Raw genomic sequence first — 14,092 nt, 5'->3', positions numbered from 1 at the left:
CTTTCCCTGCAGTTTTTGTAATCTGTAAGTTAGGCCCAGAGATTTGACTTTAATAAGATTTAGCATTTCTGAGAATACATCGTAATTAAAATCTGTGCATGATTTATAAATAAACATACATGAATTAGGTGTATGTTCTCAGAAATGTTTTTATTAAGGGTGCACACCAAAAGGTTTGGAGACAGGCTATAAACTTTTTAAAAGAGTTTTACTATAAAGAGAGCAGAGAAGAAAACATGGGGTCAAGAAAAATTTTTGTCTGTCTTTTAAAGATTGGCCCCACAAAAATGAACATAACTGCACTTACTCTACAGGTGATGTTATATCCTGGCTTAGTCACTTGGGTTCAAAATTCGGATCTGCTATTATTAGCTATATGATCTTAGGCAAGTGACTTAACCTCTCTGTGCTTCTGTAAAATGAGGATATAATTGTACTTGTCTGTTGCAGTTACTACTGGTGTTTTACAAATGACCCCAAAACTTACATCTTAAACAACTATTTTCTATGCATATGGATTCCCTGGATCAGGAATTTGGGCAGAGCCCTGCAGGGACTAGTTTCTCTGGGGCTGGAATACTGGGAAGGGTTGGGGGCTCTCGTGTCAGGAACCTAGGCGTGTTGGATAGCCCCAAGCCAGTACTGCCAACACAAGTGCATGCAGGCGCCCCTCCACTGCATGTGGCTTCCTCAAAGCATGGTGCTCAGGCTCCCAGCAAAAATATTCCAGCCAACAAGGCAGCCACTGTTTGGCCCTCCTGACTTACCTCATAGTCCCACAGTGTCCCACAGTCACGAGGAAAGAGGATAGGACTCCACTGTGTACTGCAGGGAAAGTCAAAGAATTCTTAGGTCTTGGAGGTTTTGTTAATCAACCTTTTCGAGGTGTAATTTCTACACAGTAAAATTCACCAGATGTATAATTCAGTGAGATTTGACAAATATGTGAAGTCATGTGACTACCACCACATCATAATAGAGAACATTACCCCCCAAAATAGAGAGCATAGTAGTTCTGTCACCCCCATTGGAACCATGCCTTTTTTTTTTTTTAACTTATGTTGAGGTCATTATAGATTAACATATAAAAAAGTAAGTCGCTTATATACTTTGCTCAATTTCTGCCAGTGGTAACACTGCAAAATTATACAATATCACAACCAGATGATTGCCATTGACATAGTCAAAATACAGGACATTTCTATCACCAGGAGGATCCCTGCCATGGCCCTTTTATGGCCATGCCCACATCCTCTCTTTAGCCCCTCGCAACCACCAATCTCTTCTCCATTTCTATAATTTTGTCATTTCAAGAACGTTATGTAAGTAGAATAATATAGTATGTGACCTTTGAGAATTGGTTTTTTTTCACTCAGCCTAATACCCTGGAGATTCATTTAGGTTTTGTGGGTGTATCATTCGTTGGTTCCCTGTTATTATTGAGTAGAATTCCATGGTATGGATTGCCCAGTTTGTTTAGCTATTCACCCACTTAAGGGCATCTGGGCTGTTTTCAGTTTCTGGCTATTATGAATAAAGCTGCTGTAAACATTTGTGTACAGGGTCGTTTTTTGTTTCATTTTTTTTTTTAACACAGATCTTCATTTCTCTGGGATGAATGCCCAAGAGCGCATTTGCTGGGTTATATGGTAGTTGCGTGTTTAGTTTTTTAAAAAACTGTCAAACGCTTCTCTAGTACCATTTTATATTCTGACCAACAATCTGAGTGATCCAGTTTCTCCACATTCTTTATAGCATTTGATGATGTCACTTTTTTTATTTTAGCTGCTCTAGAAGGTAGTAGCAATATCTCATTATGGTTTTAATTTTCATTTCTCTGATGGCTAATGGTGCGCTTATTTGCCATCTGTATATCCTCTTGGGTGAAATGCCTCTGTGCGTTTTGCCCAATTTCTAATTGGCTTGTTTCTTTTTTTAATGTTAAGTTTTATGTATTCTAGATACTAGTCCTTTGTCAGATCTGTGGTTTACAAATATTTTCTCACTCTAGTTTTTTCATCCTCTTAATAGAGTCTTATGTAGAACAAATGTTTTTAACTTCAATGAAGTCAAATTTCCCAATTTTTTCTTTTATGGATTGTGCTTTTGGTGTCACGTCTAAAAAATGCCTAGCCTTAGATCCTCAAGACTTTCTTTTATGGATTATATTAAAAGTTTTATAGTTTTATGTTTTTCATTTGAGTCTGTTGTCCATTTTTAGTTAATTTTTGTTTAACGTGTGAGGTTTAGGTCAATGTTCATTTGCCTCCAGATGTCCAGTAGCTCCAAGATCACTCGTTGAAAGGCTATCCTTTCTCCGTTGAATTGCTTCTGCACCTTTGTGCAAAAAATCAGTATAGCATGTTTGTGTGGATCTATTTATGGATTCTTTATTCTGTTGATCTGTGTATCTACCCCTCTGCCAATACCACAGAGTCTTAATGGTTTTAGCCATATAGTAAGCCTTCAGTTATTTTTTTCAAAATTGTGTTAGCTGGTCTATGTCCTTTGCCTTTCTATACAATTTTTAGCATAATCTTCTCTACGTCTACAAAATATCTTGCTGAGATTTTGATAGGAATTGCATGAACCTATGTACAATTTGGGGCAAATAACATCTTTATTATGTTGAGTCTTATAATCCATGAACAGAGTGTGTCTCTCCATTTATTTACCTCTTAGATTTTTTCATCAGCATTGTGCACTTTTCAGCATTCAAGTCCTGTATTTGTTTTGCCAGTCACCTAAGTATTTTATTTTTTGAAGCGATTATAAATGATACTGTATTTTAATTTTGTATTCAATGTATACATTGCTAGTATATAGATACACAATTGATTTATGTATGTTTTTCTTGTATCCTGTGACCTTGCCAAACTCAGTTATTAGTTCTCAGAGTTTTTCTGTAGATTCCTTGAGATTTGCTACATAGACAATTCTGTCATCTGCAAATGAGAGTTTTAATTCTTCCTTTCTGATTTCTATGCCTTTTATTTCCTGTTTTAGACACTGTACTGGCTAGAACTTACAAACTATGTTGAATAAGAGTGGTGAGAGTGGACATCTTTACCTTGTTCCTGATCATAGAGGGAAGGCATTCACCATTAAGTATGTTAGGCTGTGGGGTTTTGTAGATTGCTCTTTACCAGGTTGAGGAAGTTACCCTCTCTTTCTTTCCTGAGTTTTATTATGAATGGGTATTAAATTTTTTCTCATGCTTTTTCTGCCTTAATTGATAGGACAATGTGGTTTTTCTTCTTTAGCCTATTAACATGGTACATAATATTGATTGATTTTTTAAAATATTGAATCAACCTTGCATCTTAGAAATAAACTTCATTTGGTCATGGTGTATAATTCTTTTTATAAATTGCTAAATTCTATTTGCTTCTATTTTGTTAAAGGTTTCTGCATTTATATTCATCAGGGATACTGGTCTATTTTTCTTTTCTGAATTATCTGCCTGGTTTTGCCATCAAGGTAATACCTGTGTTCCCTTCCTCCATAGTATTTCCTTTCTTCTGCTTGCTAAGGTTTATTTTGCTCTTCTACTTCTTGAGGTAGGAACACAGATTGTTGATTTGAGGCTTTTCCTCTTTCCTAATGGGTGTATTTAATACTATAAATTTCCCTCTAAGCCCTTCTTTAGCTGTGTCCCATGCATTGATATATTCATTTGCTCTTTTATTCCCTTTAATTTTTTTTTTCCCCCTTGACTTCCTCCTTGATCCATGGATTATTTCAAACTGTGCTGGTTAGTTTTCAAGTGTTTGGAGATTTTTCTGTTATCTTTTGATTATCGATTTCTAGTTTGACTCCATTGGTTAGAGAATACACTCTGTGTGATTTCAGTTCTTTTAAATTTGTTCATATTTGTTTTATGGACTGGAATATGATCTATCTTGATATATGTTCTGTGAGCGCTTGAAAAGAATGTGTTCTACTGTTATTGGGTAGAGTGTTAAATAAATGTCGATTTGTTAGTGTTGGTTGATGGTATTGTTGAGTTCATCTATATCCTCACTATTTTTTTGTTTGGCCGTTCTATCAATTCTGAAGATAGGGATGTTGATGTCTCAACTATAATTCTAAATTTGTCTTTTTCTCCTTTCAGTTCTACCAGTTTTTGCTTCACATATTTTATAGCTCCATTGTTTGGTGCACACACATTTACGATGGCTACGTTCTCTTGGTGGATTGACCTTTTTATCATTATTTATGTCTTTGGTAATTTTCTTTGCTCTAAAGTCTGCTTTAGCTCATAATATTGCCACTCCTGTTTTCCTTTTTTTTTTTTTTTTTACATATACTCGACATATAACATGTTAGTTTCAGATGTACAACATAACGATTTGATATTTGTATATATTATAAAATGATCACCACAATGACTTTCAAATAAACAATATAGTATTATTAACTATAGTCATCCTGTGCTGAACATCACATCCCCAGGACTTATTTATTTTATAACTGGAAGTTTGTACCTTTTGGCCACCTTCACTTACCCCTCGCCCCCAATTACCTATTTTGCTTACCCACCACCTCTGACAACCACCAATCTGTTCTCTGTATATTAGTTCTATTGTTTTAAAAATAAGATTCCACAATAAGTAAGATCATACAGTATTTGTCTTTCTCTGACTTATTTCACTTAGCATAATGCCTTCAAAGTTCATCCATGTTGTCACAAATAGCAAGATTTCCTTCTTTTAGACTGAATAATATTACATTGTATGTAGTACATACCACATTTTCTTTATCCATCCATCCATGGATGGACATTTAGGTTGTTTTAATGTCTTGGCCATTAGAAATAATGCTGCCATGAACATGGGAGTGCAGATATCTTTTCAAGCTAGTGTTTTCATGTCCTTCAGACAAATACCCAGAAGTGGAATTGCTGGATCAAATGCTAGTTCTAATTTTAATTTTTTGAGAAAACTCCCTACTGTTTTCCATAGTGGCTGCAGCAATTTATATTCCGTTTTTCTTTGATTAATGTTTGCAAACTATATCTTTTCTCATCCTTTTACTTTCAACCTTCCTATATCGTTATGTTTGTACTGAGTTTCTTTAAACAGCATAGAATTGTATCATATTTCTAATCATGTCTTTTAAGACAAGCTCTGTTTTTAATTGGCATATTTAGACCATTTATATTTATTTTAATTATTGATATGTTAGAACTTAAGTCTGACATTTTATTTTCTATTTCCTGTAATGATTTTCGTTTCTGTTTTCCTTTTCTCTTTAAAATTCTGTTCCAATATACCTGTAGTATTTGTGAGTGTATCTGCTTATACAGTTTTTTTAATGGTTGCTTCAGGAAATATGTTATATATTCATAACTCATCATAGTCTACTGGTATTGTCATTTTACCAGTTTGAGCTAAATGTAGAAACTCCACCTTCCTTTATGTCTCTTATTCTCCTCTATTTGCAATATAATTATCTTAAATATTTCCTCCACATAAATTTAGTCATAGTCATATGGTTTTTGCCTCAACTATCAAACATAATTATAGCTCAAGAGAATAAGGAAACTCTATTGTGTTTACCCAATATTTGCTTATTATATTCTTTCTTCCCTCTTGATGTTCCAAAGTTTATTTTTTGTCATTTTCTTCTTTTGTCATTTCTTTTTACAGAACATCCTTTAATCATTTTTTAAGAGGAAATCTGCTGATAATAAATTCTCTTAGTTTTTCTTTTTCTGAGAATTTCTTGATTTTTCCCTTCATTCCTGAAAGATATTTTCACTGGGTTTAGGATTCAGGGTTATAGTTATTTTTATTCAGTATTTTTAAAATGTTGTGCCACTTTCTCTGGCCTCCATGGTTTCTATCAAATCTGCTGCCATTCAAATTGTTTTTCCCTGTAGATAAAATGTCATTTTTCTTCTGAGTTTTTGTTTGTTTGTTTTTTGGGGGTTTTTGGCTTTATGTACAGAAGTTTTATTATGATGTGTATTGGTATGGACTTCTTTGGGTTTATCCTGTTGGATTTCAGTTAGCTTCTTGAGTCTGCAGGTTTATGCCTCTTGCCAAATTTTCCGTCATTATTAATTTTTAGTCATTATGTCTTTAAGTACTTCTTCATCCTACTCTCTTTTTCCTCTCCACCCAGGATACCAGTGACATGAATGCTAGGTTTTTTGTTGTAATCCCACATGTCCTTGAGTCTTTCCCCCATCTCATTTCTCTCTGTCGCTCAGACTGGGTAATTTCTATTATAGTGTCTGCTAGTTCAACTGCTGGTTCTTTCCTCTGTCCCTCTATTCTGCTCTTGAGCCCATTCACTCACTGAATTTATATTTCAGTTGTTGTGTTTTTCAATTGTAAATTTCTTTTTGATTCTTTATTCTCTTTCTGGCTGAGGTTTCCTATTTTTTCATTTGTTTCAAGTGTGTTTGTAATTGCTTGTTGAAGCATTTTTATGATGGCCACTTTAAAATCTTTGTTAGGTAATTCAGACATCTTTATCATCCTAGTATTGGCACCTATGGATTTTTTTTGTATTCATTTTGGGATGAAACTCAGATGCTTTTGTATTGCGTTATGAGACTTTGAGTTTTATTTAGACCTTCTGTTTTATCTACTTTCTCTGACACCACTCTGGCAAAGAAGGAGGTGGGTGGCATGGCCCCTTTGTAGCTAAGTGGAAGTAGAAGTTTAGGTTCCCCACTTGCCTTCCATTAACCCCTGAGGAGAGTGGCCCCATGTTACCCCTGGGCAAGGAAGGTCCAGGCTGCCTCCTTGGCCTCCTCTGACACTCCAGTGGAGGTATTGGGAAATGTTATAAGTAGCAAGTGGAGGAGGTGTTCCAGGTGAGAGGGAGGTGTTCGAAGAGTGAGTATCTAGGCTCCCCCTCAGCCTTTGCTGGGGTGAGTAGGGATGAGGCCACCGTGTTTTTGGTGGTGTTGGCTAGAGTAGAGTAGTTATTATCTAAAAGTTTTTTGTCTTTTGAAGCTGCTCCTTCCAGGTCCTTTGGCTTCTGGGGATTTTTTTATCTGTATCTATTGGTGTTAGCAGATTGCCAGCTTCTTCAGCTCCAAATTTCGGATATATGAGCCAAGAATAAAACCCAGGAAACTTATTGCTGTGTCATTCCTCGGGTCCTGGGGTCCCTAGCTGGTTGGCCTTCCTCTCCACCTTTCGGAGTCTTATTTTGTTTGTTTTATATATAATGTCAGCATTTTCAGGTATGGTAAGTGGACATATAGAATAGGGAAAAATACATTTACCACATCTTTCTGGAAGCAGAAGTCTCAGGACCATGGATTTTTAAAACTGCCACACCATCTCACGCCTTTGTTGTGAGAACTAAGTGAGATTGTGCCTGTAATATTAGAATAGTCTCTGACACATGGTAGGACATAAGAAACATTAGCTCTTATTAACCTGGGGGGAAGCCCGTATGAGGTAGCTGTGGGCTTATTCCAGATCACATGGTGGTGGAGGTGATGGAAAGCTGGGGCAGACAGAGTACAGCCTGAGCAGGCACTGGGGAAGCATTTGTTCCTGTCCACAGTGTCCTCAGTGCTGATGGGCCAGAAGGGTCCTAGCCACCTCTGCCTCATCTTCTCCCTTCTGCAGGAGCAGACTGCTTGGGGCATGGGAATGACCCATGTTTTCCTTCAGGGGTCTGAGTCCAGTGGCTCCTGCCAAATCAGAATATTCTCAGGTTATGGGGATAAATTCCTGGCTCATTTGTTCAGTCTTTTGTTTTCTTTGTCACTGAATCAGGAGATAGTGGCGCAAACCATGAAGAGGAGAGAGCGAAGAGAGTGGGAGGCCCGGAGGTGAGTGTGCACTTTAGGCGGCACCCCATTCTCCCTGTGGACCAGTGGCTCAATGAGTGAGCACGTGGTCTCTGCACTGGAAAACTCCAGGTCTTTTCGTAGTGTTCCTGGTCATGTGAGTGACAGAACCAGGCCAAAAGATCTCCCAAATACCTGCCATCTGTTAAGGGTGACAGTCCTTGATTCTTTATAGTTTTCCAGCTATAGATACTTTTATTTACAAATTCTTCCAAATGAGATAGATGCCAACTATAAAGTTTTTCGTAGGAAAAAATTATGAAAAGGAAACTAAGTTATCCATAATATTTCTTTATATTGCAAATTTAAAAATTGAAGTACTCTAAAATAAAAATACTGGAAAGGTTATTTTAGCTTGAGGGAACATGCAGCAATGCCCCTGAGTCGGGAATTCCTTGCTGCATCTAGTCCTTCAACATCCTGCTGCTGGCCCCTTCTGTTCCCAGGAGGGCATGTGCTCGGCTGCCCCCTTGTGGAAGGATAATGTAAAACCGTTTCAGGAACTGTTAAGGAAAGAAAAGCGAATCTAATCTAGTTTCACTAATGGGAAGAGATTCTGACTTTGTATTGATCTTACTGGGTTATCTATACTTAAATATATTTAACATCATTATAATACACACCTAATGTTGCATTCTTCCACTTAATATAGCCCTTTTAGATCTAAACAGGCTTTATAACTGCATAGTACTTAATCGGCCATGCCCCTTCTCTTTGAACTATAGGTTACTTCAGAATTTTGCCATGACAAACAAGGCTACAGTGAACAGTCTTGTGCACATAGCAAGTATGGTCTTGCTTGTTTCTTTGCATTATTGTCTTGGGATAATTTCTCAGAAGTGTGGTTATCTATCCTCCATTGCCACAAGCAGTTTGTGTCAGTATTACTCCCTTCCCAACCTTGTCCATATACACTCCAGAGAAAGAGTTGGTAAGTGAAAACAAAGACTACCATGACTCCATTTGCATTTCTTTGAGTGAGCTAAAACTGTCAAGTTTTAGCATTTTTCCAAATGTTTGGCTTTCCAAATGAACTGCTTCCTGTTGAAGACCTGCATTTTGTGTCATTACAGAAGAGACATCCTCTTTGACTATGAGCAATATGAATATTACGGGACCTCGGTAAGTGCAGATAGGTGGAATTCACCACAAAGTTCAAACTCGGGGGTCAGTCTTCTGAAACATGAAGAGGAATGAGCATAGGTTTTAGAGCCATGAAAGTCTGCTTTGAATCTGAGCCCACAGCTTCCCTCTGTGTGACCTTGGCCAAGTGGTGCAGCCTTTCTGAGCCTTAAACTCCTGTATAAAAGGAAGAGAACAATCTTCATTTCAGAAGCAGTAGTTAGGTGACCCCTCACACCCAATATATGCCCAAAGAACAGCAAAAATTATTTTTGTTCATCAAAAATACAGAACAATTCTGTGTTAGTCTCTATTCAAGAAGCTAAAACTATAGACATAGAGGCCCATTAGTGTGTTTGTGTTACAGAACAAAATTTTGTATAGAAAACCTGTGTTGGCTTTGGTAATGTTGATTAGAGCTCAGGGCCTAAAGGAGCCCTGGAAAATAAGTTTCCAGTAAAACATACTGTATTTGATCCTGGGGCCTTGAACTCCGAGCACCATATTTCCAATGTCTCTTTTATGTCAAGGTTCTCTTGTCCTTTGAAAGATCACCCTTTTGCCCTCTCTGCTCTGCCCTGGTCAATTGAAAATTCTGAGCAGTGGGCAGGTTGTGCCACTGCTCTGGCCTCCATGGTTTCATATGCTCTCAGAAGGTATGGGCCAGGCAGCAGATACCTGCTCCCTCCAGATACGGGATGGTTGCCTTAGAACTCCTCTCCCTAGAAGAAAGCTAAAGAGACTTTAGCATCTTCCGGTCAGAAACTGATCCTCCTTCATCATCTCCTACCAAAACCTAGACTCTGCTCACAGGGAGTTAGATCCTTCTGTTCCTGAGCAGTCTTGTTAGAAAGACCTTCCTCACCAGAGGTCCTGAGGTCCCCTCCCTTTTTGCATCCAAGTAACTGGCACCAAGGCCTTGCCTCACTAGCCTTCCCAGAAATGTGTGCAAGGCCTCCAGGAAGAACATGAAGATGCAGGGTCATGCAGATGATGGGATCCCTCTCCTCCCAGCTTCATTGCCTCCTTTGGGTATCACCAGTGTACTCAATGAGATCTGGAAAGGCCCCAGGACAGCATTGTATCCAGTTGCCCTCCCTTGCGGCATGATGAAGTGCATGTATAGTGATGATTTGAGTTAGGAGAAGAGACAGTTCAAGTCATTTGAGTTACTCTGTCGTCCTCCCTCAATTTAGTCTGTAATCTACCCACACACCCTGGCCAGACTCTCAATCTACAGAGGTTCAGCTAGGCCCTGGGCAGCTCAAGTCTGTGTCGCCCAGCCCTAGTGTATGCCCATTGCATGAGCACATCTGCCTCTGGCCTCAGGCTTCTCCTTTTCTTGCAGTCGGCCATGGTGATATTTGACCTGGCATGGATGATGTCCAAGGATCTAAATGACATGCTGTGGTATGTAATCCCCAGTCAAGGTCAGTGTCACACATGGCTTCTTTCTCCTAGCATCTCTGTCCTCGTGCATTGAGGACAAGGTCTGAAGGAAAACATCATCATGCACACTTACCTTGTCCCCACTGGGATCATTAGATGTGGCCCCTTCCTGGGAATGTACATGGCCCTGGTTTTCTTGCTAACTGTGAGGCTCTCGAGACAGCAACTCCTAGGTGTGAGGGAGCATGGTGAGTGCAAGAGTTGGAGGATTAGGCCCGTGTACAGCTCCTCCCCACCCTACCACCCCTGCTGCCCCAGAAATTCAGGTAACAGAAAAAGCATGAGATTTGAACGAGACAGCCCATGCTAGGCATCTTCGCATCCCTGGCCCATGGTGAAATCAGATGCAGGAAAAAGTTATCCTGCCTGCCTCTAAGTTTGCTTCAATCAGGCGTCCTCTGCATACTGGTAGAAAAGTCGAAAGTGGGTGGGATCAGTCAAAGATGAGACCCTGGGTGGTATTTTCTGAAGTGGTCCCTCTGAAGTGGGAGCATGCTACACTGGGAGATGCAGTGGGTACTCAGGTGCCCTGCTTCCTGCCCCTAGGGCCTCCTTGGCCTCACTCTGCACCCAGTATCCCATGCTGTTCTTGGCTGTGGGCCTAGAGGGACATCTTGAAAGATGCTGCCTGGGACCTGCAGAGGGCACACACCTAGAGTCCTGGTCCCTTCTGCCATGGGCCGGCCATGACCCTAGGAAAGTTAGGCTAGCCTGGATCTCTATTATCTTATCTATAAAAGATGAACTTGGAGACAGAACCTTGAATAGTATTAAGGGGCCTAAACACTGTTAACTCTATGTCCTACCAATTTACACTGGATGAACGTGACAAGAGTCTGCTATTCTGCAAGCGTATCGCAGAGAGAGGGGTGATGTGAGGAGCTCAGAGAGGCAGAACGAGGCACCAGGGGCTCCCAGCGCCTAAGCACGGGTGTCTGCTGCAGTCCTGCACCACAGGACAAGAGCAGAGAGTGGTGGGCCAGCCAAGATTCAGAGAGCGGCACCCTGCCGTTCTTGTCCTAGATCTTCCTCCTTGTGTAACAAAAGCTCCTGCAGGGATGATATTGTACCAGGAGCCCTGAGTCATCCCCGTCACCTCTCCACCCCAAATAGAGGGACTGCCTGTCCAAGAGTCTAGCCACAATGACAAGACACTCCTGTGAGTGCCACCTACCCACCCATTCACTGCACTGTTGCCCTCTCCTCTCCTTCCAGGTGGGCCATCGTTGGACTAACAGACCAGTGGGTGCAAGACAAGATCACCCAGTAAGGACGTGCTCCCTCAGGCTGTCTGAGGTTGGCCTGTGCTGCAACAACGTGCACGGCCCAGCTGCAGCCAGAGTTTGCAGTAGGGAGATAGGTGGCAGTGTCACTGTAGAATCCCGAGGAGGAGCTGGCATTGGGCCTGGGTCCTTGTCACCGAGGAAGGGCTTAGTGTCAGAAACTGGCAGAATAGCGCATGGCCTTGTGTGGACATTTTGTCCACCCTCAAGGAGCCCAGCAGGTGGAGCCAGTGATGAGAGAAGGGAGTGCATGCAGTCTCCGTACTCTAGGTACTGTTTATTGCCTGTGCTGTGGGTGGGGCTGAGTTCAGAGGTATGTCCTATACACAGCAAACATGGGAACAAGAGGAAGTGGTGACGGCCCCCAGAGTCTGCCAGGGAAGGTGGGTTTTATCTCCAAAGTAAGGGGGAGGCTGGAGAGGGTTGCAGTGAGGATTGGCATGGAGCAAATCCTTTTGTGCCCCTCGGTGGGCAGGCTTTGGTATTTGCCGTTGGAGTCAGATGAGCCTAAGGGCTGCCCATTCACTGCACCATCGCCAAGGAAGGACAGGGTACCAGTACCCTCTCTCATCTTCACTCTGATGGCCCCTTGGAGGGACTCCAAGGGAATTGACAGAGTCCTGGGCCCCAAGGTACTAACCCTTTCCCAGGGGACCTGAGCCTATCACCTGGCACTGCCTTGTGCAGTTTTCAAAGGTCCCTATTCCCATCATTTCCTGCCTTCCCCACCTGACTGTCCAAGTCCTCCAGTATGACCCAGGGAGCAGGAGGATCCTAAGTCACATAGGCCTAGGGCACTTCCTGTATCTGTCTCCATGGCCCAGCCTGCCACCCTGCTGGGCCTCTTTCCCCTTAACTGTTAAGGGTAGCATGGGGTGTATGCAGCGCCAGACACCATCCCTGGCCTGTAGCCTCCCCTCAGGTGAGGCCCCACTACCTGTCACCGTCCTGCTCAGTAGTCACCTATAGGTGGACCTAGACTGGGGTCTGCCCTTTCCCGCTATGCGTGGGAGTACTTACTGTGCCAGGTCCACACACTCTGCTGTGGATCGCTGTCATCTACCGGGTCTGTCCACTTGCCCTTGGCTGGCAGATGGGGCCATGGCCTCCCACAGAGCCTGCTCTCAGAAAGCCTCAACAGGTAACAGCAGGGCAGCTGACACCCAGAAGAGAGTACAGGGGAAGGCAAGTGAGGTCAGTGCCCAGCCCCTCCCCTCCCTGTCCCCCGCCCCCATGCTTGGTTTCTACACGGAGGTGGCAGAGCTTCCTTAGTTTTGGAAGGAACAGTCTGCATGGTGGACCAACCCCTGAGCCTGTGAGGGAAGCCCTGCGGGAAGCCGTGGCAGGCTTCATGTGAGGAGAAGAGGTAGCTCACCCAGGCCAACAGTGCTTCATTCACAGGATGAAGTATGTGACCGACGTCGGCATCCTGCAGCGCCATGTGTCCCGGCACAACCACCGGGATGAGGACGAGGAGAATGCCCTCTCTGTGGACTGCATGCGCATCTCCTTCGAGTATGAGTATCCTTGCATTTCAGGCCCTCTGATACTTTGCTCAGTGGCAAGCTATTTGTCACCTCTGCAGGTCCCAGCCCACATCCTCTGTGGGTGGTATGCTTGCCAGCTGCAATGTCCCTAGTACAGGCAGCAGACAGGACAAGAGACTTTAGGAAGAGGGGCCCAATGTCTCCTGGTCAGGACAAAGCACTGGATACTGGAGAGCAGACGCTGACCCACCTCATCTGTGTGGCTTTGGCTCCTAGATACCTCAGCTATTTTTAGAAGCACATCTATTTAGAGCTCATTGTAGGCCTGGCGCTAGGTGCATGCAGGTGAGGGCATGTGGGACTGCCTGTGTGATGCAGGCAGTTTAGTGACATTTGCAGACTCCTTTCAAGTCATGATAGTGAGCCAGCATGTGATTATGGAGTGTGGCATTTCATAAGAAGAATGTGGGGTGTTGATGTAGTAACCATGGGACGAGTGCTTAGGAAAGGCCTCGGAAAGGCCACACCTCTAGCTGACATTCATCTGTGCTCTGTGGGAGGGAGAGCAGTCTAGGCAGAGGCTATGGCCATGCCAAGGCCCTGAGGTAAGTTCAAGGAAGGGGCTGGAGAAATGGGCAGGGCTCAGGAGTTAAGCCACAGCAGTGTGTCCTGTGAGCCCAGAGTGGTGACCTGGTTCAGTTTTTGGTGTTTAAAAGATCTCTCTTTAGGCGCTGATTGGAGGCAAGGAGACAGCAAAGTAGCTTGGGCCATACCATGGCAATGAATGTGAGGCTTGGCTAAGATTGCTGCTTAGGCGCTGACTAGAGCAATGGCAGGAACAGTGCCACCCTGTTCCTGTGCTGGGGTGGCTGGAGATAAGTAAACATGAGTTTGGACAGGTCGTGTGAGAGGTTTCCGCGACAAATCTT

The 14,092-nt window shown here is 42.5% G+C and overlaps 1 protein-coding gene across 3 annotated transcripts in view; it reads left to right on the top strand.

Moving 5' to 3' along the window:
- CDC45 (cell division cycle 45) overlaps positions 1-14,092 on the top strand; it is a 34,027-nt gene that overhangs the window by 5,665 nt on the left and 14,270 nt on the right. For all 3 annotated transcript variants that reach the window (XM_025049175.1, XM_025049176.1, XM_006915241.3), the window contains 5 exons: positions 7,749-7,804; positions 8,896-8,944; positions 10,293-10,354; positions 11,609-11,659; positions 13,078-13,197. In XM_025049175.1, the coding sequence (XP_024904943.1) occupies positions 7,749-7,804; positions 8,896-8,944; positions 10,293-10,354; positions 11,609-11,659; positions 13,078-13,197 (338 nt within the window). The remainder of the gene's footprint in view (positions 1-7,748; positions 7,805-8,895; positions 8,945-10,292; positions 10,355-11,608; positions 11,660-13,077; positions 13,198-14,092) is intronic.

Source organism: Pteropus alecto, unplaced genomic scaffold, assembly GCF_000325575.1.
Source record: "Pteropus alecto unplaced genomic scaffold, ASM32557v1 scaffold135, whole genome shotgun sequence".
NCBI classification, from domain to species: Eukaryota; Metazoa; Chordata; class Mammalia; order Chiroptera; family Pteropodidae; genus Pteropus; species Pteropus alecto.
Note: the sequence above shows the minus strand (reverse complement) of the source record. Positions and strands in the feature narration are given on the sequence as shown.